This window comes from Leucoraja erinacea, chromosome 36, assembly GCF_028641065.1.
Source record: "Leucoraja erinacea ecotype New England chromosome 36, Leri_hhj_1, whole genome shotgun sequence".
In the NCBI taxonomy this organism is placed as follows: domain Eukaryota; kingdom Metazoa; phylum Chordata; class Chondrichthyes; order Rajiformes; family Rajidae; genus Leucoraja; species Leucoraja erinaceus.
Window position 1 is genome coordinate 9,717,799 of NC_073412.1, and position 27,978 is coordinate 9,745,776.

At 46.1% G+C, this 27,978-nt stretch overlaps 1 protein-coding gene across 2 annotated transcripts in view; it reads left to right on the top strand.

Annotated features, from left to right (window-relative positions):
- Positions 1-27,978, top strand: part of LOC129713538 (sorting nexin-27-like) — a 115,900-nt gene that overhangs the window by 43,476 nt on the left and 44,446 nt on the right. For both annotated transcript variants that reach the window (XM_055662647.1, XM_055662646.1), the window contains exons 2-3: positions 9,875-10,106; positions 18,257-18,449. In XM_055662647.1, coding sequence (XP_055518622.1) covers positions 9,875-10,106; positions 18,257-18,449 — 425 coding nt within the window. The remainder of the gene's footprint in view (positions 1-9,874; positions 10,107-18,256; positions 18,450-27,978) is intronic.

Sequence of the window (27,978 nt, forward strand, 5' to 3'; positions counted from 1 at the left end):
CGGACACATTTCTCTTCTGAGCATGAAAATTGAACTATTTGTATAGTGCCTTTCATAATCTTTGGTTGTAAATCTTGAGTATGTACATAAAGTATTATTCACATGTTGCAACCAAAGATCCTAGAGGAGCAAGATAGACCACTCCTCCGAAATCCAATGTACTGACGTGTAGTACGTGACGGAACGTCACGGCCGCCATTTTTTAATGCGATACGCGACTTCCGGTATGCCACCCGCTGTGATCCAAAGCAAAGATTATAGAGCTCCGCTATAATCTTTGATCCAAAGCAAAGATCCTCGAGTATCTTGTAGCGGGAACAGCGCCCTCCTTTGCGTAGTTTCCCTTGCATTGTATTGTGCAGTTTCCCTTGTATTGCTTTAACACACACTGCACAAAATTAAATTTAACGTATACATATTTTATATATTTATATGAATGTGTGTCTGTGTGTGAGAGGCAAGTTAGAGATAATTAAGTTTATTCTCATGGATCAGAAGCAACTTTGATTTAAATAATCACTATTAATTTATTTGTCTTGTAAGTTGATATACATAAACCATAAAGGCCATAATATATATTATTATATAGTAATAATATATATATGCATATATATATATTTATACACACATATGTATACACATACATATATGCACACATACATATATACACATACATACATACGTATACACATACATATGCACACATACAAATACACGCATACATATGAATACATTTATATGCATACATACACACACATAAACATATATATACATACATATATACAACATATACATATACATGCATATATACACATACATGCATATATACACATACATATATATTTATACATATGATCATTATGAACATTATGATCATTATGAACATATGAACATAGGTTATTCTATTCTATTCTATTCTATTCTATTCTATTCTATTTTCCAACGATCAATAGATTTACGATCAGTTCCTGTGGATTGGAGGATAGCTAATGCTATCCCACTTTTCAAGAAAGGAGCGAGAGAGAAAACGGGGAATTACAGACCAGTTAGCCTGACTTTGGTGGTGTGAAAGATGCTGGAGTCAATTATTAAAGATGTAATAATGGGGCATTTGGATAGCAGTAAAAGGATTAGTCCAAGTCAACATGGATTTATGATTTTACAATGCATTTAAGCCTCTCCCATTTTTATGAGATGCATTCCTGGAATATGTAGGAAGTTTATTGTAACCTAGTGCTACATGCCTGAACAATGGATGATATATCACTTAAATGAAATTGTTTTCAGTTGTGTGGAGAGACCTGTATATTGAAGATGCTTTTTGCCTCTAATATGTCAATTTACCTTAAATGTAGAAGAGCTTATTAAAATCTTCTTACAAAGACCATTAAGTATTTTCTTTCTATCCTCTTTTGGACCCAAGGCATAGCAGAGCTGCTAACTCTCACGAAGAGGTAAGGGAGGGAGAGATGGAAGGGAGGGAGAGAGGGAAAGGAGGGAGATCGAGAGAAGAGAGGGGGAGAGAGAGAGAGATCGAGAGAAGATAGTGAGAGAGAGATCGAGAGAAGAGAGGGGAGAGAGAGATCGAGAGACGAGAGGGAGAAGGGGGGAGAGGGAGAAGGGGAGGGAGAAGGGGAAAAGGGGGGAGAGGGAGAAGGGGGGAGAGAGAAGGGACGGGGAGAAGGGGGAGAGGGAGAAGGGGGAAAAGGGGGGAGAGGGAGAAGGGGAGAGGGAGAAGGGGAGAGGGAGAAGGGGGACAGGGAGAAGGGGGAGAGGGAGAGTGGAACGATAGCACATTATAAGGCGCAGCCGTCCCATTCCGACCAAAGATTATAGAGCAGAGCTGCACTTATATCTTTGATTGTGGCCGCCGCCACCAAACCCCCCGGCCCACCATTGCACCAAAGATGATAGAGCAGAGTTGTATAATATTTGATTGCACCCTTCTTCATGGCGGGCTTGTGATCTTTGCTTGTGATGTCTTGACAATTCGAGGGATATAATGGGTAACAGCCGCCCATTCTCGGACTTGAATCTGAGCTCGAAAAATCTCCTGGTCACTGGACCTAATGTGTCCCGCGGGCCATATTGTGGAGACCAATCCCTTACAAGAACAAAACCAAAAACGTACAGAAGTGTTAAAATTGTCTTTATTATTATGGTAAGTAAAGATCTATTAAAAATAAGTCTAATAACTTTCTAATGTACCGACAAACCTAGTTTCCCAATGGCCGTTGATGGGAGAACAGAAAATAACATTTTCACGACAGAATATCGACTGAAAATAATAAAAATATTTTCTCACCTTTCTTTTTTATTGGGGAACCTAAAGAATGACAGGTCGGGTCGTTTAGATTTACGATTAGAATAATTGATAGCAGAGCAGTGAGATGAAATTTAGATAAGGACGCCATGACAGTGTGGGGGAAGCCCAATAAAATGCCTCAAAAAATGGCGTCCACAATCACACACGTCATACTACACGTTTTTCGAGGAGTGGTCTATCTTGCTCCTCTAGGATCTTTGGTTGCAACTGTTGTCTGCTGCTGCAAGGAATGCAACGCTTGATGCAAGGCAAGGTCGCATCAATTACAAAGTGATAACGAGGGATAAATATTAGCCAGGATATCAAGGCCTTTATTGGTATTCCTCTACTTGTTTACCTGTGAACATCTCTGACAGTCGGGCACACTCTCACTACTGCCCTGGAGAGGTCAGCTTTGATTTTGTTTTTGTTCCCGTCTCTGGAGTGGAACATTGTCCTGACCAATTTAACAAAGCACAGCACAGCACTTCAAAGCACAGAAGCCACACTGGTCGAATGGGAAGCAAAGTATGAGCGTACAAACCAGCCTGATCCTTTAGTGCGGTACTGAGCTTTATCACATGGTCACAGGTATTATCAATCAGTAGAGATGTTCAATTGAGGGGGATTTAAAAAGAAAATGTCCATGTTATTGTAAATATGTGTTCCAGGTATTCGAGTATTCATTTATTGTGCAAATACATAGATACATAGACAATGGGTGCAGGAGTAGGCCATTTGGCCCTTCGAGCAGCACCGCCATTCAATGTGATCATGGCTGATCATCCACAATCAGTACCCCGTTCCTGCGATCTCCCCATACCCCTTGATTCCGCCAGCCGTAAGAGCTCTATCTACCTCTTATGAATGCATCCAATCAATCGGCCTCCACTGCCTTCTGAAGCAGAGAATTCCACAAATTCACAACTCTCTGGGTGAAAAATGTTTTCCTCATCTCAGATGTAAATGGCCTACCCCTTATTCTTAAACTGTGGCCCCTGGTTCTGGACTCCCCCAACATAACAAACATGTTTCCTGCGTCTAGCATGTCCAGTCCCTTATCGATTTTATATGTTTCTATAAGATCTCCTCTCATCCTTCTAAATTCCAGTGAATACAAGCCCAGTCACTCCATTCTTTCATCATATGACAGTCCAGCCATCCCGAGAATTAACCTTGTGAACCTTCGCTGCATTCACTCAATAGCAAGAATGTCCTTCCTCAAATGAGTCAATTGCAAACATTAGATTGGACTGATACAAAATGCTCAAGTGACTTCAGTCTGAAGAAGGGTTTCGTCCCGAAATGTTGCCTATTTCCTTCGCTCCATAGATGCTGCTGCACTTGCTGAGTTTCTCCAGCATTTTTGTCTGCTCAAGTTACTCAACGGGTTAGGCAGCATCCATAGAGAGCATGAATAGGGTGACATTTTGCGTTGGGACCCTTCTTCAGGCTTGCACCCCAATGTTATGAAACTGGACAACCAACACCTCTTATTCCACTGGGGAAGCTTACAACCCAACGGTATGAACATTGAATTCTCCAACGTTAGGTAAACTACAAAAACACCCCCCCCCCCCCCCCCCCCCCTTTACTTTCCCCCCCCCCCCCCCTTCCCCAGAGTCCCCAGAGTCCTGGCTGACCTTGTACTTATCTCTCCCCTCCCGTCCCCTTCCTCCTGCATTCCTCCCTCTAGCGACACAATTCACACCTCGTCAAACCTCTCCTTTCACACTCTGTGTGTGTTCACCTCTGTCCTTAGTCCAACCATCTGCCTATTAAATTACTTATTAAAACCATCCATTGCCTGAATTTCTAAAGGGGGGTCCCGATCTGAAACACAACCTTTCCATGTTCTTCAAGGATGTTTGTTGCCTGACATGCTGAGTTACCAGCATTTTGTGTTCTTCCTTGATAAAATAGCATCTGCAGTTCCTTGTTTCTACATACATTGGATTAACCAATTGTGCGGAAGATAGACACAAAATGCTGGAGCAACTCAGCGGGTCAGGCAGCATCTCTGGAGAAAAGGAATAAGTGATGTTTTGGGTCGGAACCCTTCTTCAAACTCCTTGTACAGGTGCACAACCTTTTATCCGAAAGCCTTGGGACCAGACACTTGTCGGATTTCGGACATTTTCGGATTTCCGAATGGAACATTTTTAGCGTAGATTAGGTAGGTAGCGCGGCCGGCTTGAAAAGTCTGGAGCAGCTGCCTCCTCCCCGGAGACCGGGAGAATCATTGTAAATCATTGCATAAAGTCAGTTAGTTTGGAGGGATTTTATGTGGTGGTGGTGGAGTAGGGGTGAAGGGGGAAACTTTAATTCTTAGTCCCCTACCTGGTCGGCGACTCCCAACCTCCGCAGCGCTGTGGCCGGTGGGGCTGCGGGCAGCGCCGGTTGGAGCTCCGACCCCGGCAACTCTACCCCTGGCTGCGCGGCTCCAAATCCAGCGACGCTCCGCGAACGTTGGGAGTCGGCGGCCACAGCGCTCCGGAGCTTGCCGCACGGCGACCCGGTAAGGCATTGCCCGCTCCCCGCTGGTATCCCAGTGCTGCGACGCCGCCGACTCCCGACATTCGTGGAGCTGGGGCGTCCGGCCGCGTGCCGCGCTGGATTTGGAGCGCCTCGCAGCCAGGGGTAGAGTTGCCGGGGTCGGAGCTACAACCGGCGCCGCCCGCAGCCCCACCGGCCACAGCGCTGCGGAGCTTACTGCACGCGACCCGGTAAGGCATTGACCGCTCCCCGCCTCTCCGACCAGGTAGGGGACTAAGAATTAAAGTTTACCCCTTCACCCCCCCCCCTTCACATAAAAGCCCTCCAAACTAACTGACTAACATTTAAGCAATGATTTACAGATGTTTAAGCGTCTCCCGGTCTCTGGGGAGGAGGCAGCCGCTACAGTAGTACAGACCTGGGTTGACCGTGGGTCGTTTCGGGTCAAGTTTGGCGCCAAACGCGAGCCTTGGTGCGCAGACGACATCTGGAAAAAATGGCCGGTTTTCGGAGTTTTTCGGTTTCCGGAACACCGGATAAAAGGTTGTGCACCTGTACAGCATTGTATGTAGGACCTTGCAGTCCTCAAATTGAAAACCACGTTTGCCTACTTGGGTGATCTCAAAAGAAAACAGGACCAAAGTCCTCCTTGCAACCAGACTCAGACCTTCACAGCTAACTTTGAGGTGCAGTGTGGTTGAGTATCACAGTGGCAAGAAACAGATCTTGTTGATTTGCTTGTTCTATGTGGATATTGCTGGCAATGCTTTTGTTTCTGATCTTAATTGCTCCTGAAATGAAGCACTTTCGAATTAACTACAAAGTGAGGGCTGGAGCTGCAGACGAGACGATTAACTTCCCAGAAGAGTGATTATAAACGAAGCATTTTTATGAAAGTTTGCTCATTTTATACTCTCCATTTCTTGGTGGGAGTTAATCTGATCTCAGACGCAATGGTGCATAACGGTGGCTGTTAGTCTGGCAACGTATCACAGCATAATCATACTCTTTAGACCTTTGTTAGCTAGACTTGTGCTAACTGAACTGTGCAAGGGCATCTCTCAGGAGATGTGGCTGGACCATTTTCAAATGGGGTCTGTGGTCAACGTCTGTGAGTTGCTGTGGTTATCTGGCACCTGCCTGAGTTCCAGGTGACTTCTTTGATACTTCACTGGGGATGTAAAGCTGGTGGGCAGCAATAAGGCTCGTAAAATAGCGGAGTTCGGGGATATGGGGAGAAGGCAGGAACGGGCTACTGATTGGAGATGATCAGCCATGATCACATTGAATGGCTGTGCTGGCTCGAAGGGCCAGATGGCTTACTCCTGCACCTATTGTCTACCCTCTTCAAGAACCTCGCCGGCCTTCTCCCCATCTGCCTCTGCAATCTCCTCTCGCCTAAGAACCTTGGAAGAACGGTGCCTTCCACATCTGATCCCTTGATGATTCCCAAAGGTAGCTGTGCTGAGAGCTGGCCAGGCCATGCTATTCCTCTCCAAATTCACCTAACGCTCCCACAAATGTAGCTCTTTGATCAAACTTTCGGGCGACCATCCTGCTCTCCCCATGTCGTCTCCCTGTCAACGTTTGTTTCATGTCCCTGTGGGATTTTTGCAACTTTAAAAAGTATAAAATAAAATCGCAACGCCGGCAGAGGGACACAGCTGATGGGCCGACTGCCTCACAGCACCAGAGAATCAGGCTCTATCCTGACCTCTGCTGCTGTCTGAGTGGAGTTTTCGTGTTCTCTCTGTGACCAAGTGGGTTTCCTTTGGTTTCCTCCCACATTCCAAAGACATGCAAGTTTGCAGGTTAATTGGCTTCTGTAAATTGCCCCCAGTCAAAGTCAAAGTATCCTTTATTGTCATTCAGACTCTTCGGTCTGAACGAAATTTCTGGCCTTGCAGTCATACATATAATGAAAATAACAAAAACACACAATAAACACAAATTTATCATCCACCACAGTGAGTTCACCAGGCACCTCCTCTCTGTGATGGAAGGCAAAAGTCTTAAGGTCTTTGTCTCTTCCCTCCTTGTTCTCCCTCTGCGCTGAGGAAGCTGTTGTTGCGGGAACTCCGGAAAAACAGGTCACCAACCTGTGACCTGCGAGCTCCCGACGATGTCGTCCACTGGCCCGCGGCCGAGGCTCTGAAGTCAGGTCGCCGCCGGAACGCCGCCACAGTCCCGAGGCCGCCAGCTCCGCCATTATGCCTCAGCGCAGACGGAGACGGAAACGGGGGATACAACAAGAAAAAGTCACATCCCCCCCGAAGGAAGACTAAAAACATGTTTCTACCACCCCCCACCCCCACCACACATACACAACCTAATCAACTAAAATTGACTAAAACAGGACAAAAGAAAACAACAAAAAAAAGAAAGAACAGATGGACACCAGGCGAGCCGCAGTTGCTAAGGCAGCGCCGCCACTTCCAGTGTGTAGGGAGTGGATGTGAAAGTGGGACAACACAGAACTAGTGTGAACGGGTGGTTGGTCGATGGTTGGTGTGGTCTTGGTGGGCCAAATAGCATGTGTCCATACTGTATCTTTCAATCATTCATTCTAGTTCTCTGAAATGACATCCAGGGGCTCTGGGATGACATCCCGGGGGTGCTACATGATGGCTGCCTCTGCCTCCAGTCTGTTTATTTTTTGTATTTTTTTTATTTTTAGTTTGTTTAAAGTATGTTTTGGAGGATTTTTTTCAGTTTTTTATGTGGGGGAGGGGGATAGGGTAAGGGGGAAACCGTTTTTCAGTCACTTCCTGGCGAGGATGCGACTATTCTCTGAGTCGCGCCCTCGCCCCCCTCCTAGCGGCCTACCAACTGGATTGGAGCGGCCTATCCTGCCGGGGACCCGGACCAGAGCTTCAGCAGCGGCGGCACAGCGCTGGATACATCGCGGAGCTGGCGATACCTCACCTGGGATCGCCGTTTGAAGCTCCGGAGTGTTGGGCCTGCAGCATCAACATCGCGGAGCTGTGGTTTGTAGAGCTTCCGTGCATGGGCGGCGCTGACCAACATCGCGGAGTCCTGGGATCCCTTTGCCAAGGTCCGCCAGCATTGAATCTCCGCCCAGCTCGGCCTGTGGACTTCGGGATCCGCGGACTCTGGTAGGAAGTGGCCGATTCGGAGGTCCAAGCCGCTGAGGATGTTCTTCTGTTCCGACGTCGGAGTTCCATCACCCCGGCGAGAGGGCCTGAACATCGGGCTGCCCGTAGAGGCGACTGCGGGGGGCTCGGGAGGCCTTGACCACGGTTGAACATCAAAGAGGAGGATGACTGAACTTTGGTGCCTTCCCTCACAGTGGGAAACTTTGGTACCGTTGTGGGGATGTTTATGTCATACACTATCGGGTTCTGTGCTTTTATTATTTTTTTTATTCGTATGGCTGTATGGGGAAAAGCATTTTGTTGTCTCAGTACTTGTACTTTGGACAATGACAATAAAGTTGAATCAAATCAAATCAAATCAAAATGCATCTTAGCCCACGTCACAGCGGTCCTTGTTCCCACCTTTAATACAGGAAGGGATGGAGCTGGCAATGATTGATTGGGGACGATCAGCCATGATCGCAATGAATGGCGGTGCCAGCTCGAAGGGCCGAATGGCCTCCTCCTGCACCTATTTTCTATGTTTCTATGTGTTCATAGATTTGCTAACCGTTGAAGACATTGATGGTAAATGGGGTAAGAACTTCCCGTATTTGTGTTTAAAATGGGATCAGTTTGGCAACTCAACAAATGTTGCAACCCAGCACCGCAATACCTAACCATTCCTCTGAAATATGAGTGCAAAGATTTATTGAAACGCTTGTAAGATATTTGTCATTAAGGGGAACTAATTTTTTTAGGGGGAAACTTGTCATGCATGGGATATTGTGAAAGCTCGGAGTTGAGTCTTTCCCATCTGAACGACGACCAAAACCCTGAGGGGAGGGGGCAGGGTGGAGCAAAGTAAATATATCCTTAATTAATGAGGCTGATTGCTCTCCATCTCTCAGCACTTAACAGCTGTTGGGTAAAGCCCCTGTCCCACTTGCGTGTCCTTGGCACGCTAATTAGGTCGCGCTCGACTTCATGCGCCCGCACAGCGCGAAGATTTCATTTGCTACAAAATTTCAGAGCGCCGCGCGATACCGCGCACAACTCCATACCCCTCCGCGCTTCTCAGTGGGACCGGCCCCGCGCGGCCACACGATGCCCGTGCGCCTCAACGCAACGACGAGGTCGCGTAATTTGTGTGCCAAGGACACGTATGTGGGACAGGCCCTTTACTCTAAAGCTTATGCAGGTCCACCACTGATTTTTCTTCCAGCAACTGGTGGTCTGGCACCTCCTTTAATCTAGTTAAAATTACGAGAGTGCACTTGAAATCCCTCCTGGGTGTTCCCCTGAAAATAGGGCACCTAGGCCGGGCGAGGCTGGCCGATCTCGACCTCGTCGGGACCTCCGCGGCTGAACGCCCCACCCAGGGGTTCTGGAACCCCAGCCCGGCCGGAGCAGGCAGATCCGTTCCCATGGCCGATTTCTGGGAACGATCGGTGGGTTGAATTTGCCACCTGTGGCCGGGGCTCAGGAGGGAGAGTCAGAGGGAACGGGGATTTAAAAAGAGCAAGGCTCAAGTATTTATCGTGAAGATAGGAGAAAGGCAGCAGCCTGAAGCAGCGAGAGCGAGAGCGAGAATTGGCTGAAAGAAGGTGAGTCAGAGGGAACAGAGATTTATAAAGAGCGCCTAAGGCACAGGTTCAAGTCACTTACAAATTAGCACTAAAATAGTTGATTAAGTAGCAGATAAAAATAAGCGCAGCTGTAGTGGAACAGCCTTGTAGAGTTGAAGTGCCTTGGGAGGTAAAGTGTGAGTCTTTGGCTCGAGAGTCTTTGGCGAGGAGGCTGAAGCAAGGAGGCTACACTTGATTCGAAATTTGTGATTTATTTCTTCCACTGAAGAAATCCTTCTGTATTGCAATGTTGCCCATGTTGTGGAAAATGTTTTTTTAACTCCCATTGCGTATTCACCACGTGTTCTTGTTTGTTATTTGTAACTATATTCTCTTCTCTTTCTCTGCAGCAATGGTGTTAACGTCGAGGGAGCAACACACAAGCAGGTTGTCGACCTGATTCGGGCAGGCGATCGGGAGTTGATTCTCACCGTGCTGTCAGTCCCACAGCAAGAAGCTGATCGCCTGGACCCTGGCGACGATTCGTCTGGGAGCATCTACTACGACTACAGTGAGAAGCGGGCCGTGCCCATCTCCATCCCCAGCTACAAACACATTGAACGCAACGGGGAGAAGTTTGTGGTGAGGAGATGTTCCTTCCATTCTTGTTGATGCAAAATCAAGGATTGATTTTCAGATTATGGAATTGGAGAGATTAGAAACATAGAAAATAGGTGCAGGAGTAGGCCATTCGGCCCTTCGAGCCTGCACCGCCATTCAATGTGATCATGGCTGATCATTCAACTCAGTATCCGTACAGTTTTTCTCTCCATACCCCTGAGGATCCCTTAGCCATAGAGGGAGGCCACATCTAACTCCCTCTTAAATGAGCCAATGGAACTGGCCTCAACTACCTTCTGTGGCAGACTGGATTCCACAGATTCACCACTCTCTAGAATTTAGAAGATTCTGAGAGGGGAAACATAGAAACTTACAAAACTCACTGAGTCCATGCTGGACTATTTTGCCTTTCACACCCCTACCTTGTTCCCATGTTTTACATCAATACAAGGGGTTTTACTACCCTCCCACACTTTCAAATCCCTTTAAAAGACAGAATTCTAGAATACACTTTAGTGACATGTACAATGGTGGTTAGCCTATCAATTCACATGGCTTTGGGATTTAAGAAGGAACAGCAGATGCTGGAAGATCGAAGGTAGACAGAAATGCTGGGGAAACTCAGCGGGTGCAGCAGCATCTATGGAGCGAGGGAAATAGGCAACGTTTCGGGACGAAACGTTGCCTATTTCCCTCGCTCCATAGATGCTGTTGCACCCGTTTCTGAGTTTCTCCAGCATTTATGTCTACCTTCGCATGGCTTTGGGATTTGGGAAGGCCAAGATGGAAGCCACGGTCTCTGGGAGAACACTCAATCTCAATGCAGGCAGCTCCTGAGATCAGGATTGACCATGAACCTCTGGAGCTGAGGTCACGGTTCCACGTGCCACGGCTACCCAGCTCTGTTCAACACGGCCGCAAGTTACACGCTAATATTAGCAACCTATTTGGAGTTCTGCATAAACAAAATGGCAAAAGATTCCCTAAAACAACAAAACATAAGGATCGACAGTCAGCATCCTTTACCCAATGTGGAAATAACTGGGGGGCATAACTTTAGTTGAAAGGGGCAAAGTTTAAAGGGCAAGTTTTTTTTTGTGCAGAGTGTGGTGGGTCCGTGTGGTGGGTCCAAGGCTGTGTTATACTAATCTGAAGAATCTATATAGTCTGAAGAAGGGTTTCGGCTCGAAACGTTGCCTATTTCTTTCGCTCCATAGATGCTGCTGCACCCGCTGAGTTTCTCCAGCTTTTTTTGCGTACCTGTGTTATACCAATCTGCTCCTACAGCGTTTTTGTTTAACAATACTTAATTGATGTTCTTTTGCCCTGCGCTTTAATCCAAGAGCCCAGTTTGCAACTCGCTAACTTCTCTAACGCTAACTCTTTCTTTATTCATTGTCGATTTTAAGATATACTATGTAATACCCAAGGAAGCTATTCTTGCTCCACTTATACGTTGACTTGCTCATTCAGTATCACCATTTCGTTAATTTGCTTTGTCTTATTATTACTATCATTATTACAGCCATTACCATTAGTGTTAGCAATGACATTGGCAGTGCAGCTATTATGGCAATTATTTCAACTTTGTATTTATTTATTTATGTTTATTTTACTTTATTTCTACTTTCTATTTTTCAAATTATTATTATCATCATTGTTATTATTATTATTATTACTACACTCATTTCATTTTATGTTACTTTACTGACATTGAGCGATTTTTGGTGCTTTGGGAGGTGGAAATATTGGGAGTTAAGATCGGATATCTCCATGCGGATGCGAGGACAACGCACCTTGGTGCAATGGGCACTCAAGGTTCAGTTGGGATATTGGGGATCTCAGGATCGGGGACTCAGGTTTGAAAGATGGTTAAGTGATATGTGCCCCACTTGTTTGCTGTGTGTATACGTGTGTGTATGAATCTTTTTTTTTTTTTTTTTTAAATAATCACTCCTTCTCCCCCCCCACTCACATCCCCACTCTCGGCAGCTGGTTTCGATGCGCTCTTCCGTTTCGACTTGCAGTACTACAGCACTCTGCCCACTCGCTTGGATATAGCTAAGTATGGCCAACACAAACGTCACTCTTATATTTGTCTCGTGGAACGTGAGGGGGGTAGGAAGTTCTACCAAGACTGACAGGATCTTGGCCCACTTGGAACAGCTCAAAGGCGATATATTTTTAATTCATGAGACCCACCTTCGTAACAGAGAGGTAACACGGCTTAAGAGAGGCTGGATTAGCCACTTATTTCACTCGAAATTTAATGATAGGGCTAGGGGTACTGCTATCCTGATTCGTAAGAACGTTATGTTCGAACCACAGAAAACTGTGGAGGATCCTGCTGGCCGCTTTGTCATGGTGTCTGGCAAACTGCAAGACACACCTGTCATATTGGCCACCATTTACGGTCCCAACTGGGATGACAGCTCATTTGTAACCAAATTTTTTACATCTCTCCCAAATATTGAAAATCACCACGTCATTGTGGGTGGAGATTTTAATCTGGTCCAAGACCCTATACTGGACAGATCTTCGAACAAAGCCTCCACTTTAACTAAATCAGGTAAGACTCTGCATGCTTTCGCCAAACAACTTGGGCTCACAGACCCATGGAGATTTACATTCCCCACGACTAAATTATTTTCATTTTTTTCCCAAGTGCATCGTAACTATACCCGTATAGAATTCTTTCTCTTAGATAACAGACTGCTCTCCAAAATCAAATCCAGCAAGTATCATAGCATCGTAATATCAGATCACGCTGCAACGTCCCTCGATCCCCACTTTCGTAAACGAACTAACCCCTTTAAACAGTGGAGGTTCAACAGCTCATTATTAGCAGAGGCTCACTACGTGCCATTCTTGCACTCCCAAATCACCTTCTATTTTGAGCTGAATGACTCGCCGGACATAGAAAGAGGTATACTATGGGAAGCTTCAAAAGCCTATATTAGGGGCCAACTTATCTCTTTTGTCTCCAACCTGAAAAGAACCAAGACATCCCAAACGGCAGACCTGTTACAAAAAATAAAGGACATTGATGACAAATATGCATCTGACCCAGACCCTAACCTTTATAGAGAACGCCTTAGGTTACAAACAGACCTCACATCTACTTGTAATATTCTAGGCAATACAGTGAAAGCCATCAGGGAACCGAGGTGACTTTCGGCTAATTGCAGCGCTTAGGGGAGATTCATACTGATCCTCTTAGAATTAATGAAGCGTTTGCTAAATTCTACGCAACAGTTTTATGGGACCACCTGCAAGTCATCTCGTGACGCTTCGAATCGATCGAGAATTGGGGGAAACATCAGGTCAAGCAGCCATCACTATCGCTGAGCGGAATGTCACCCTGCCCTGACGGCTTCACTGTACAATATTACAAAGCTTTTCTCTGCTCTCCTCGCACCAGTCCTGAGAGACATGTACAATGAGGCGTTTTTACATCGTCGCCTACCGCCCACCTTGTCGTGGGCTGCTATCTCCCTAATTCTTAAAAAGGAGAAAGATCCCCTGCTTTGTAGTAGCTATAGACCAATTTCACTCCTGAATGTGGACCTCAAAATCCTCTCTAAAGCTCTTGCGCTCCGTCTTCAACGAGTGATGCTGTCTATTATCTCGTTAGACCAAACGGGGTTCATACCAGGCCGACAGTCTTCCCACAATACTAGGCGTCTCCTTAACATCATCCATTCACCGAGTAGTGAGACCTCGGAGATAGTGGTCTCCCTCGATGCCCGAAAAAGCTTTCGACAGGGTCGAGTGGAGGTACCTATATGAGGCGATGGACAGGTTTGGCCTCGGTAACAGTTTTATTCTTTGGGTCAGTCTATTATACTCGTCCCTGGTGGCCTCAGTACAAACAAACGGCACACTGTCGCCCCACTTGCCCCTTCAGAGAGGTACCAGGCAGGGTTGCCCGTTATCACCACTCCTGTTTGCTATCGCGATAGAACCCTTGGCGGTCTGGTTACGCTCAGAGAAGGGCTTTAAAGGTATTACACGGTTCGACACAACTCATAAAGTCTCATTGTATGCGGATGACCTGCTCCTGTACATCTCAAACCCAGTCAGCTCTCTCCCTGTGATTACGAATATTTTAGAACGGTTTGGCGCGTATTCTGGTTATAAACTTAACTACCAAAAGAGTGAGCTATTACCGATTAACTCATTGGCTAAGCAGCTCCCTCGCTCTTTAACCTCATTCAAATGGGCAGAGGACGGGTTTCGCTACCTTGGCGTCTTTATCACAACACCCTTATCTGGTATGTTCCGCACAAACTTTCTGCCTCTGGTTGAGAAAGCTGAAAGAGATTTTGACCGCTGGTCAGTTTTACCGCTATCCCTCGTGGGCCGGATAAATCTGGTCAAGATGGTCGTCCTACCCAAATTCCTGTATCTTTTCCAGCACGTCCCTATACTTATCACTAAATCTTTTTTTGATAAATTAGAAAGGACAATATCTAAATTTTTATGGGGTAGCAAACCGGCTAGAATCCGAAAGGCGATACTGCAGTCTCCTAAGAGTGACGGCGGTTTGGCACTTCCTGACTTTAGGCGATACTATTGGGCAGCTAACTTGCAAAAACTCCTGTATTGGATGAATGATGATTGCGACCACCTACCGACTTGGGTACACATGGAAAAGGCGAGTTCACATCTCCCGTTGCGGTCTGTCCTATGCTCCCAACTCCCCCTTCCTATAACATCTGTGGGTGCAGGCCCAATTGCGTCCCTCTCGCTCAAGATATGGAGTCAACTCAGGAAAAACTTTGGTTTACAAGGCCCTTCCATCTTGACCCCACTGCTTAAAAACCACATCTTTAAACCTTCAAGTACAGACTCCGCATTCAAAACCTGGCATAGCAACGGTATCAGTAGTATCAAAAACCTATACAAGGATGGCATCATTTCGTCTTTTGCGGAGCTCTCGTCCAACTATAGCCTCCCAAACTCCCACCTTTTTCGTTTTTTCCAGATTAGGGATTTTTTGAAGAAGGCATTCCCCCATTTCCCAAATCGCCCCCCTGAAACCCTGACCGATACCATCTTGGCTCTAGATCCCAACCGGAAGAAATGCATTTCTGTTTTGTATAACCTGTTAGGGTCGGTTATATTGAAACCTCATACCTCATTAAAAGCTGCGTGGGAGGGTGAGCTGAATACGAAATTAACAGACCAGCAATGGGACTCTGCCTTGGATTTGATCCATTCCTCCTCCATATGTGCCCGTCATGGCCTAATCCAATGCAAAGTCCTTCACAAAGTCCACTACACAAATGCAAGATTATCTAGAATTTACTCCGCTGTTAGGGACACCTGCAACAGATGTAATCAATCTCCTGCCAACCATAGCCATATGTTTTGGTCTTGCCCTAAGCTAGCAGCCTTTTGGAGGAGTGCTTTTGACTTGATAAGCAGAGCCTACGGCCAGACTATTCCTCCAAACCCACTGTCAGCCATTTTCGGTACCCCTCCCAACACCAACCTCTCTGTTGCGGTGAAATGGGTTCTAGCTTTTACAACCTTGTTAGCCCGGAGACTGATCTTGCTTAATTGGAGGCTCACCTGTCCCCCGACACACGCCCGCTGGATTAAGGAGGTGATTTACAATTTAAAGCTTGAAAAACTTAGGTTCTCTCTCAAAGGCTCTACCAAGACATTCCTAGATACATGGAACCCTTTCCTGGAACTTGTTAACTCTCTCAACTTGTACCCGGACTCGGAAGAGGACTGAGTGCTCTCCACCTTTGTTCTGCTCTACTGCAGCTGCTCTCCCCTTAACCCTCCCCCCCTTCCCCAGACTTATTTATTTAATTACTTACTTATTTACTGTTATTAGTGACCCCCCTTTAAATTTTTTTTTAAATTTTTTTTTTTTAAGTACTTTTTGTTTTGTTTATCTTACCATATTTGTGTGGATGTGTATGTATGTGAGTGTTGTTTGTCCCCGTTTGGTTCCGACCTGATTCGGGTGGGTTGAAGGTGGGTAATGGTAAGGGCTTTGAGGGTCGCTTACATACTGTTGCACAATTATGCCTTGACTGTCACTGTCTGTTATCATAGTATGTATGCAAGTTGCTGTGAAATTCAAATAGAAAGATTTAAATCGAAAGGGGCAAAGTTTAAAGGGCAAGTTTCTTTTCGTGCAGAGTGTGGTGGGTCCGTGGAGGCATTTAAGAGGATTTAAGTTAGGCATATAGATATATAAGGAATGAGGAGATATACAGGTAAAATTAGGTCTTAATCAAACAGTGAGATTAGTTTAACGGTGTCATATTTGACGCAGACATTGGGGGTTCTCTGTTCTGTAACACATTTCCTTGCACAACTTTGAGGTGGATGGCGCACGCTAGTGAGGCTTAATGTCCTGTCCGTATCTAGTTGCCATGATAGTTGCTAAGTCAGGCTGCGTTGTGTGTCTGGAGCAGAGTATGGGAGCTGGTGAATCGGTCACAAGTGGGAAGGTTAGATGTACTGAGTGACTAATTTGTTCTGTATATTTCCCCAATTATGTATTTACAGCATAGCTGCTGTGAGAAGAACAGCTGTGTGTGTGTGTGTGTGTGTGTGTGTGTGTGTGTGTGTGTGTGTGTGTGTGTGTGTGTGTGTGTTGTGTGTGTGTGTGTGTGTGTGTGTGTGTGTGTGTGTGTGTGTGTGTGTGTGTGTGTGTGTGTGTGTGTGTGTGTGTGTGTGAGCGTGCATATATGTGTGTGTGTGTGTGTGTGTGTGCGTGCGTGTGTCCGATCGTGTGTGCATGTGCGTGTTTGTCTCTGATTTCCAGGAGGCTTTTAAGAACTGGAGATTCTCACAATGCAAGTAATATTTTAACTGCCTCGGGAAGATTGCAGAGTCTGAGTTTAGTTAGTGACTTTAACATTAAGGTGAGAAAACTGCGAACTTCAACTAAATTACAAACTGCCTGGGTTTGTTGGAGACTTCGGGCTTTGAATTGTCTCTGCATTATATTGGGTTTTTTATTTATTGAAACATTTTGTTTGTTGTGTTATGCAGTTTTAGAGATAAAGCATGGATCTCCTTCACCTTAAACCTATGGTTCTTGATTCCCCTACTTTGGGCTAGAGACTCTGTGCATTTACCCAATCTATTCCTCTCATGATTCCAAGATTACTCCTCAACCTCCTATGCTCTGAATAATAAAGTCCAGCCAGCTTAACCTCTCCCTTAAAAGTCCAGTGTCATTGTGGATTACATGCTTGAAGGGAGATTTCATATCCATGAGACTCCACCCATTAAATCAGGGGTTCCCAACCTTTTTCGTGCCGTTTACCCCTGGCAACTTTAATAGCACATAACAATGTTATTTCACTTATTTATGAACAACTAATGATGAACAGATACCAGTATACCAGAACCAAACACAGTTCGTCAATAGACAATAGACAATAGGTGCAGGAGTAGGCCATTTGGCCCTTCGAGCCAGCACCGCCATTCAATGTGATCATGGCTGATCATCCCCAATCAGTACCCCGTTCCTGCCTTCTCCCCATATCCCCTGACTCCGCTATTTTTAAGAGCCCTATCTAGCTCTCTCTTGAAAGCATCCAGAGAACCTGCCTCCACCGCAGAGAATTCCACAGACTCGCCACTCTATGTGAGAAAAAGTGTTTCCTCGTCTCCATTCTAAATGGCTTACTCCTTATTCTTAAACTGTGGCCCCTGGTTCTGGACTCCCCCAACATCGGGAACATGTTTCCTGCTTCTAGCGTGTCCAAGCTCTTAACAATCTTATACGTTTCAATGAGATACCCTCTCATCCTTCTAAACTCCAGAGTGTACGAGCCCAGCCGCTCCATTCTCTCAATGAGAACAAATATGTACAAATCCAGAATCAATGTAACTCACCCCCTGGATAGGTGAAATGTACCCCCTGGGAGCATATTTACCCCAGGTTAAATCATAGTTGATACTAAAAGGCTACTTGAACCATCACAAACTTTGACTTAAGATAGACACAAAATGCTGGAGCAACTCAGACAGACAGAAGGGTCTCCACCTGACACGTCACCCATTCCTTCTCTCCAGAGATGCTGCTTGTGCCGCTGAATTGTTCCAGCATTTTGTGTCTATATTTGGTGTAAACCAGCATCTGCAGTTCCTTCCTACACAAACGTTGACATTGCTGTGCTCCTTGTGTTTAGGTGTTCAACATCTACATGGCTGGACGGCAACTGTGCTCCCGCCGCTTCCGCGAGTTCACCATCCTTCACCAGAATTTGAAACGGGAATTTTCGGACTTCCATTTCCCAAAGCTCCCAAGGAAATGGCCGTTCTCACTCTCGGAGCAGCAGTTGGATGCCAGGCGGAGAGGTCTGGAGGAGTACCTGGAGAAAGGTGAGCAGCCCAAGGGTGGATGTCACCTATACCTCCACCTGGCAATTATATCATGCCAGCAATAGAATAAAAATATATTGTGAAGTTTCGGAACTAAAGAGGAGCGCTCAATGCTTGCTGTTGGGAGAGGTGTCAGAGCCATAATGGTGCATCAACCTGTTGATCAGTCTGAAGAAGGGTCTCGACCCGAAACATCACCCATTCCTTCTCTCCAGAGATGCTGCCTGTCCCGCTGAGTTACTCCATCATCTAGTATCTAACCCGTTGATTATATTTGAGTCTGTTCTGATTCACCAGTGGGAAACAGATGAGGATAAGGTGCTGTTTTGCATTTCATTACCCCTTGAAAAATGAAGATCAGTACACTTCTTGTCTCTGCTTCCTACTGCCTGTGTGTGGTACCGATCTGGTGAAGGGCTTTATATAAAAGCAGTATTTTATTTCTTTTCACATGGTACATTGAGGCGAGTAAACGATTCACTTCATTTGGTATTTTACTTCTCGTCTTGGTAAGAAAGTCATTGTAATGTTGATAGACACAAAAAGCTGGAGCAACTCAGCAGGTCAGACAGCATCTCTGGAGAAAAGAAATAGGTGATGTTTCATGTCTGAAGAAGGGTCTCGACCCGAAACGCCACCTATTCCATCTCTCCAGAGATGCTGCCTGTCCCGCTGAGTTACTCCAGCATTTTGTGTCTTTCTTTGGTTTAAACCAGCGTCTGCAGTTCCTTCCTACACATTGCAATGTTGATGATGTGGCTACATGTTTGGATAATGTTGGAAGTTAATCATTTTAGTGATTTTTATCTGTGAGTATTGCATCAACAGCTGTATGTTCTGGCCTGTCTTGTTGATTACTGACCAAATATTCTACTTTTTACCTAAAACTTATTTTTTCTATTAATGACCAAATTCACTGGTCGGTGTGGACAAGTACATTCTACTCGACATGGATGCTCGACATTGTTCATAACATTGGATTCCCCCCTCCCTGAGTTAGTAATATTGTAACGCAAGTTTACACCCTTAGTGGAAACTTTCAAGTGCTGTAGTTAATTTAATCTAATATATCTTCAGCATTGTATGCCTGATATTCATAAATTCATAAGTTAGAGGAGTAGAATTAGGCCATTCGGCCCATCGAATCTACTCTGCCATTCAATCATGGCTGATCTCTGCCTCCTAAACCCATTTTCCTGCCTTCTCCCCATAACCTTTGACAACTGTTCTAGTCAAGAACTTGTCTATCTCTGCCTTAAAAAGATCCACTGACTTGACCTCCGCAGTCCTTTGTGGCTATGAGTTCTACAGATTCACTACCCTCTGACCAAAGTTCCTCCTTTCTAAAAGAGCGCCCTTTAATTCTGAGGCGATGACCTCTGATCCTGGACTCTCCCACCAGTGGAAACATCCTCTCCACATCCACTCTATCTATGCCTTTCATTATAAGTTAACCACATGCCTCTGTAGCTGGCTAGGAATGTGATTTTTTTGAAGTATTAAACCCTTTGAAAGACCTTATAGCATACAAGCTTTTGTGCAGCATTCACGAGAACTGGGCAAAGCATGTAGATGTGATGTATGCATCAAAGTCAAATGAAGTTAGTCCCATGTCAGTGCTTAGACTGTAGGATGATCACTCGCTGTGTTGCTACTCACATCCGCATACATGAGGTTGCTTCTACCCTTCCATCTTGAATTTTAAACCAGTATATCTATGTACGTACACATTGTGGAAGCAATCATTGTCCAAATACAGCGACCGGTTTCTAGACCGTTCGTGTCAAGTGGCTCTTCAAGTGGCTGTGCTTTTCTCAGAGAGAGAGAGAGGGAGGGAGAGAGAAAGATTTGATTACACAGCTTTATCTTGCAATATAAAATTGTCCACTCTTGTAAATTTCGATGAAGTGGTTTGGTAGCTAATATTGCTTTTAGATATTTAGTTTAGATATTTTTTTGTGTGCACTAGTGTGTGTCAGTGTTTTTGGAACATAGGGCATATTTAAGAGTCAAGAGAGTTTTTTTGTCATGTGTCTCAGATAGGACAAATTCTTGCTTGCTGCAGCACAACAGAGTGTTGTAAGCATAAATACAGAACAGTTCAGTGTGTCTATATAGCATAGACCATATATATACACATAAATAAACAGATAAAGTGCAATAGGCTGTTATAGTTCAGAGTTTGTTTGATGTTATGTTTAATAGCTTGATGACTGTGGGGAAGAAGCTGTTCCTGAACCTGGATGTACCAGATATCAGGCTCCTGTACCTTCTACCTGATGGCAGCGGAGAGATGAGTGTGTGGCCAGGATGATGTGGATCCTTCATGATGTTGGCAGCCTTTTTGAGACAGCGACTGCGATAGATCCCTTCGATGGTGGGGAGGTCAGAGCCGGTGATGGCCTGGGCAGTGTGTTTACAACTTTTGTGATTACAGCTTTAGTGACTGCATTGGGTACAAAGGAGAGGGTTTTAGTGGTATCTGCAGTCTTGTTATCCACTGGATATTTGTGCACCCTGCTCTTGCCCTTAACAAGGAGTTGGTGTACAGGAATGACAGGGGGGGGGGCTAATTTGTGGAAATGGTATACCAGAATCTGGAGAACCTTGAGATTAACAACAGTCATTGGTCAAATTAGATATTGTCGATAATTCATAGGAACAGAAGCATTCTATTTGGCTCATTGAGTTGTCAGACTTATCTTCTCCGCCATTCAATCATGGCTGACCTATCTTTCCCTCTCAATCCCATTCTCCTACCTTCTCCCCGTAACCCCAGACACCCGCACTAATCTAAGTGAAGCTGCAGAAGATCATCGACCGAAGGCGCAGTCAGCAAGTGTGTTTAGTTTAAGGAGGAACTGCAGATGCTGGAAAATCGAAGGTAGACAAAAGTGCTGGAGAAACTCAGCGGGTGCGGCAGCATCTATGGAGCGAAGGAACACCAAGTGTTTTTAGTTAACAGATTATGCTGGGCAAATCTAGCTCTTTAAGAGTGAATCACATGTATGAATATGAGAGGAATTAATTAATTTCTATTTGCCTGAAATTTGCAACTGGTTGGGTTATTATGTCCCCAAAACCTTGATTTTAATAGTAGATAGACCACAGTATGTAATGGGAATAAGAGGGTTAGAATGGGATGGTGTACAGTTTGTGGGACAGAATGTATGTCTGAGGGAGCACTAAGACCTCAAAATTGTGTCCAGTTTTGCAGTTATTTAGGCTGAGTACAGAGGGGAAATGGTGTGAATTAGTAGGTGAGGTCAACGAGTGATAAATAGGACAGAAATAGAATATTGTCCCTGTTGAAAGAGTCAAAATACAGCAATTAGAGAGGAAAAAGTGTTGAATGATCCATATTAAATCTTCTTTTGAAATGAAAGGCGTGAGGGATTTAATAGGTACTAGACTAAGTGCAGACCCGTTGGGTCTGTTCCTCCAATGTGCGGTTGCGGGGGGGGGGGGGGGGGGGGGGGGGGGGTTGGGGTTGTAGTATGTGGCGTCACCGGGGGCGGATAACCCGGGGGGGGGCCAGAGGGGACACGTCCCCTCCATGTTTTGAGAGGTGGGGGACATCCCCCCCAAGTTTTTGTAATCCGGATTTTAAAATACGGTGATCGAGGGCGCCGATTGGAGGAGAGAGACGTCGGTCGGCAGGCAATGGGGACGGGACATGATTCAGCGCGATGATTGTAGGACGGACGGGGGGGGGGGGACTGAGGACAGTGTGCGGTGATTGGAGGAGGGAGACGTGGCGCAGACCTGCGCTTCATCTGCAGCCAGGATCGATCCCGGCCGGCTCTCCGGCGCTGTCCCGAGTGCCCCCCCCCCCCGGGTGGCCAGAGAGGTCGGCAGCAAAGATCCTCCGCTATAGGATCTAGGATCTTTGATCGGCAGTCAGACGGGCCAGCGCAGAGAAACAGCGCTAAACCCAGCTAACTCTGCCTGTCCCGCCAGGTGAGCTTACGACCCTTCCTGGGCTTGCGGGAAATATGGCCAGCGTGGAGAAGCAGCGCTGGTGTCTTGTCAGTCCAGACAGGGCTGTAGTTAACCCAGTGAGACAGCAGAGTTGAGCTGCATTTAGCGCTGGATTTTGCCTCCGAAGCCTCGCGCGCGTGTGTGTGTGTGAGTGTGCGCATGCGCGCGTGGCCGCCAAAAAATTGTGTCCCCCGTCCCCTCCATGTTTTGATAGCGAGTTCCGTTCTTGGGCGTCACACACACTAACTACCCCCTTGATATTATATTAATATTATTAATTTGCTGGGTTGTAAGCTGCCCAAGCAAAAATATGAGGTGCCGTACCGCCAATTCTCGTGTGGCCTTACTCTGACAGTGGAGGAGGCCCAGGACAGAAAGGTCAGTGTGGTATCGACACAAAAAGCTGAAGTAACTCTGCGGGACAGGCAGCATCTTTGGAGGGAAGTAATGGGTGACGTTTTGGGTCGAGACCCTTCTTCAGATTAGTTAGGGAAAAGGGAAACGATGATGTAGACAGATAAAGAACAATGAATGAAAGATGGGTCAGTGTGGGAATGGGAAGGGGAGTTAAAATGCCATGCTCTGCTAAAGTTTGCACGGTCACCTTGGTGTCCAGGTGGAATTTTAAACAACGTTTTCTTTGAAGGCTGCAGGACACCCAGGCTGCTTTTGAAATCCTTCCAGCACTCTAGGAATGTGTGAGGTTTAGCGAATGATGGGAATTATTTGTTTACCAGAGGGGGTGGTCTTATTTGGAAAACGGCAACAATGACAGTGCAACAGCCCCTCAGGGAATGCGTTATGGTCTGAAGAACGATCCCGACTCGAGACAACATCTATCCATGTCCTCCAGAAATGCTGCTTTAAAGCCCTGTCCCACTGTACGAGTTCATTCCAAGAGCTCTCCCGAGTTTGCCCTGATTCGAACTCGGAGATTTACGGTAAAGGCCACTTGTCGGTACTCGGGGCTCTCGTGGACATTTTTCAACATGTTGAAAAAGCTTCACGAGTCTTCCCGTGCTTACCTGCCGTTAGCGAGTCTTCCCGAGTACCTGCCGTTAGCCGCTAAGAGACGTCCCCGAGCTCCGACGTACCCGCTACGTACATTCAACGTGCTTACCACAAGTTTGATTTTTTTTTAACTCGGGAGAGCTCTTGGAATGAACTCGTACCGTGGGACAGGGTTATTACCCGCTGAGTTGCTCCAGCACTTAGTTGAGTTTTAGTTTAGAGATACAGCGCGGAAACAGGCCCTTTGGCCCACCGAGTCCTCACCGATCAGCAATCCCCGCACATTAAAACTATCCTACACACACTAGGGACAATTTACATTCACACCAAGTCAATTTACCGACTTACCTGAACGTCTTTGGAGTGTGGGAGGAAACTGAGATCTCCGAGAAAGTCCACGCAGGTCACGGGGAGAACGTACAAACTCCGTACAGACGGCACCCAGAGTCGGGATCGAACCGGGGTCTCTGGCGCTGCAAACGCTGTAAGGCAGCAACTTTACCGCTGCGCCACTGTGGTACAGAACCCCGACTGTGTCTTTTTTTTTGTAAACCAGCATTTGCAGTTCCTTCCATGTCCTTGTTCCTCCCACTGCTTAAGAAGGAACTGCAGATGCTGGAAAATCGAAGGTAGACAAAAGTGCTGGAGAAACTCAGCGGGTGCAGCAGCATCTGTGGAGCGAAGGAAATAGGCAACGTTTCGGGACGAAACGTTGCCTATTTCCTTCGCTCCATAGATGCTGCTGCATCCGCTGTGTTTCTCCAGCACTTTTGTCTACCTCCTCCCACTGCTTGTTGCTGGTTCCTGTAAATAATGGGCATCACAGTTACTTGTGAGGCTAAGACGACTGAGTGTCGGGGCAGAGGGCCTGTGGAAAACACAAAACCAGTACGGTTGAAGCTTGATGTCCTATTGAATAAGGGCAGTGGTTAAGATTCACAATTGTTGAACTTGGAATCTGTAGGACAATAAAATGTCTAATTAAAAAATGAAGGGCTCTTTTTGTCGAACACAAGTTGCGCTGCATTAGCATAGTGTCAGAGCTGCGGAGGTCAGAGAATGCTCATTAAATTAAAATAATTGAGGATCTGAAGCATGAAAAGACTACTGCAGTTTACAAACGTTTATTAGTATTAGGATCACAGCCTAATAAAGAAGGATGGAAGATTACAAGAGGAATGGGAAATAAGATAGTTACTAGGAGACCGCTTGCTCTTGTGAAACATTTTATTCTCCTTTGTGTGTGCCGCACGCATACTTCCCTCACAGCGAATTCAATTCGACAAGAGTGATATCATTGACATCACCTCTGCTAGCAATTTATGTGAGTTGATGTGTTGTCCACTTCACCAACATTGCCGCAGGATATTAGTGCTTGCATTAAAAAAAAAAGGATTGAGATTAGCTGCAGCGCAGTTTATCTGGCTAGTGGCAAACTGCTCCTCGAGCGATTTGGCAGTTGAATCGTCCCTTTATACCGACCATGGTCTCGTGCCAAAGAGAGGATGCGAAAGTCCCATCATCAGCATTCTCTGGAGAGCGGCATCACTTTCCTTGCTGTGATTAAATTGGAGTTATCAGAGTGTGTGTGTGTGGAAAGCGTTATTGATATTTCCTGGAAAGAAATGTGAAGGCAAAATGCGATTAGACTTAATTTGAAATAACCATACTCTGCACCAATGATGCAGTCATTCTTCAGCTTCCTCAAGAATCCCGTACACTCGTGCTTACAAAGTCCTCTCTTTATATAGTCTTTTATCTCAATTCTCTGCCTGCAGCGCACATTCATGCCATGATGCAGACTCTGTGGTGCAGGGTACGGTGTTTCTTACCAGTTTACGGTTGACAAAACAGTTCTTTCTCCGGGCTACACTGGTGGGGTTTAGTGCTCTTGAAGCTCAACAAGCTTTAAGTCCTCTGGTGGACGTTTGCAAGAAGCTCGTTGCAGTGCAGTCTTTTTGAATTTGTTTTCTCCCATCTTCAAGTCGTTCAGAATTAATGCCTGTTCTTCAGATGCACTCGATCTAGAGGCAGGAAACTAGATGTTTCCTGCCTCTAGATCGAGTGCATCTGAAGAAGGAAACGTGTTCCCGATGTTGGGGGAGTCCGGAACCAGGGGCCACAGTTTAAGAATAAGGGGCAAGCCATTTAGAACGGAGACTAGGAAACACTTTTTCTCACAGAGAGTGGTGAGTCTGTGGAATTCTCTGCCTCAGAGACCGGTGGAGGCAGGTTCTCTGGATGCTTTCAAGAGAGAGCTAGATAGGGCTCTTAAAAATAGCGGAGTCAGGAGAGATGGGGAGAAGGCAGGAACGGGGTACTGATTGGGGACGATCAGCCATGATCACATTGAATGGCTCGAAGGGCCGAATGGCCTCCTCCTGCACCTATTGTCTAATCTCTGTCTTGCCCTATGAGCAGGCGGAAGCAGGAGCATGTGCTCTCATATGTCCCTCTCTCCTCTCTCTCCCTCTCTCTCACTCCCTCATACGCAGTATGAGATAGCATGGTAGGTTTATACACAACATGGTAGGTTTATACACAATTTAGTGGAGTACAAGGCAGGAAGAGGCCCTTCGGCCCACATTATCTTTGCCGATCATGATAGCAACACCAACTCACACGCATGCACTTAATTTATAATCCCTCCATTCCCTGCCTATCCAATGCCACTGTCTCCAATGCCACTATCATATCTGCCACCACCACCACCCCAGCAGCGCGTTCCAGGGACTCGCCACCTGAGAAAGAAAGAAAAAAAAATCTTGTCCCACACATCTCTTTAAATTTTGCCCGTCTCACCGTAAAGCTGTAAATACCCTCGCATTGATTAGCTGGGTCGAATCTGGGTCCCTGGCGCTGTAAGGCAGCAACTCTACCGCTGCTGAGATGAAGGCAGGCGTATCTTTTTACCAATGCTTCTCGCGCTAAGATGTGGATTAAACACTGAGCTAACTTTCACCAGCTTGAGCATGCTGAAGAGTTCTCGGTCACAAGGTGTACAGCATGAAGCCAATTATCTATTCCTGAGCGAATGATTTAAAATGGTCGGTCAAAAGTAGGGTCCTGACCCGAAACATCACTTATCCATGTTCTCCAGTGATGCTGTTTGACCTGCTGAATTACTCCAGCACTTTGTGTTACTATGTGTTAATGTAGGTAGGATCATTGCTGGAAGCTTCATTCATGTATAAGGTTTTAATTGTTTTCCAAGGGTCAGTAACTATATTCACAATGGTACACAAAAATACTGGAGAAACTCAGCGGGTGCAGCAGCATCTATGGAGCGAAGGAAATAGGCAACGTTTCGTCCCGAAACGTTGCCTATTTCCTTCGCCCCATAGATGCTGCTGCACCCGCCAAGTTTCTCCAGCATTTTTGCGTACCTTCGATTTTCCAGCATCTGCAGTTCCTTCTTGAACACCTACATTCACTATGTTTAGATCAGGAAGATGAGACTTGCTAGTATAGGCCACGCCACTCCTGAAGAAAACTGCTTCCATGAGCCTGCAGATTTGACAAAACTGAATTCAGGCTTTTTGCTTGACTTAACATTATGGTCTCCAGTCCCCATTATACAACGTCAGTGAAAGAAAACCAAGCAGGGGTTGACGAGAAATATGCCAATGCCTTGAAAAACGCCACGGGTGGAGAAAGTCACCTTGGAGCGACAGCCATCGCATCTCTCCGCAGGCCCGCAGTGAAAGGATGTCAGAACGAGACACTGTTGGCTTTGAGTGCCGAGCTACGCGGCAACTATCCTGAACAACGTGTCAAGCATTGTGGGATAGAAGGGGTGTGTGTGTGTCTGTGTCTGTGTCAAGAGTGTTGCCTTGGGATACTGTCCTACTTCACATTTGTAAAAGGTTGGAGGAAGGAACCGCTGATGCTAGTTTAGACTGAAGACAGATAGACAGACCGACAGACAGACAGACAGACAGAGAGACAGAGACACACACACACACACATACACACACACACACGCAAACACACACACAGACACACACACACACAGACACACACACACACACATACCCTTCAGACCCACACACACCCCTGCTCCCACACATCCCCCCCCCCCCCCCCCCCCCCATCCCCGCTGAGTTACTCCAGCAATTTTGCGTCTATCTTCACATTTGTAAACCTTTGCACAAATATCTAGTGCATCGTCTGGCTAAGTATTGGCGGCAGAAGCGTGTAAAACCAATGGCACTGCTGCCCCGGGAGACAAAGCAAAGGTTTGTTTTAAATTCCTTGTTGATTTGAAGTATCTCCGTTCTGCACAGTTAATAAAGTTCATTTTGGAGATGTGACATCATTTAAGATCCTGCACCCGGTGTTATTCAGTCATTCCAGATTCCCTCTGCTACTTTGACATGTCCTTTTCAAACGGCTAAATACACATCTTCCTTTGCTCCTCGCGGGCAAAACCAGCGTTTATTGACTCAGTCTGCTTGTCTTTGCTGTCTCCGAGGGATTTGCTGGGTCACTTGGGATGTATGAGCCACACTCGGTCAGGTTTATTTCTGTAAACGGT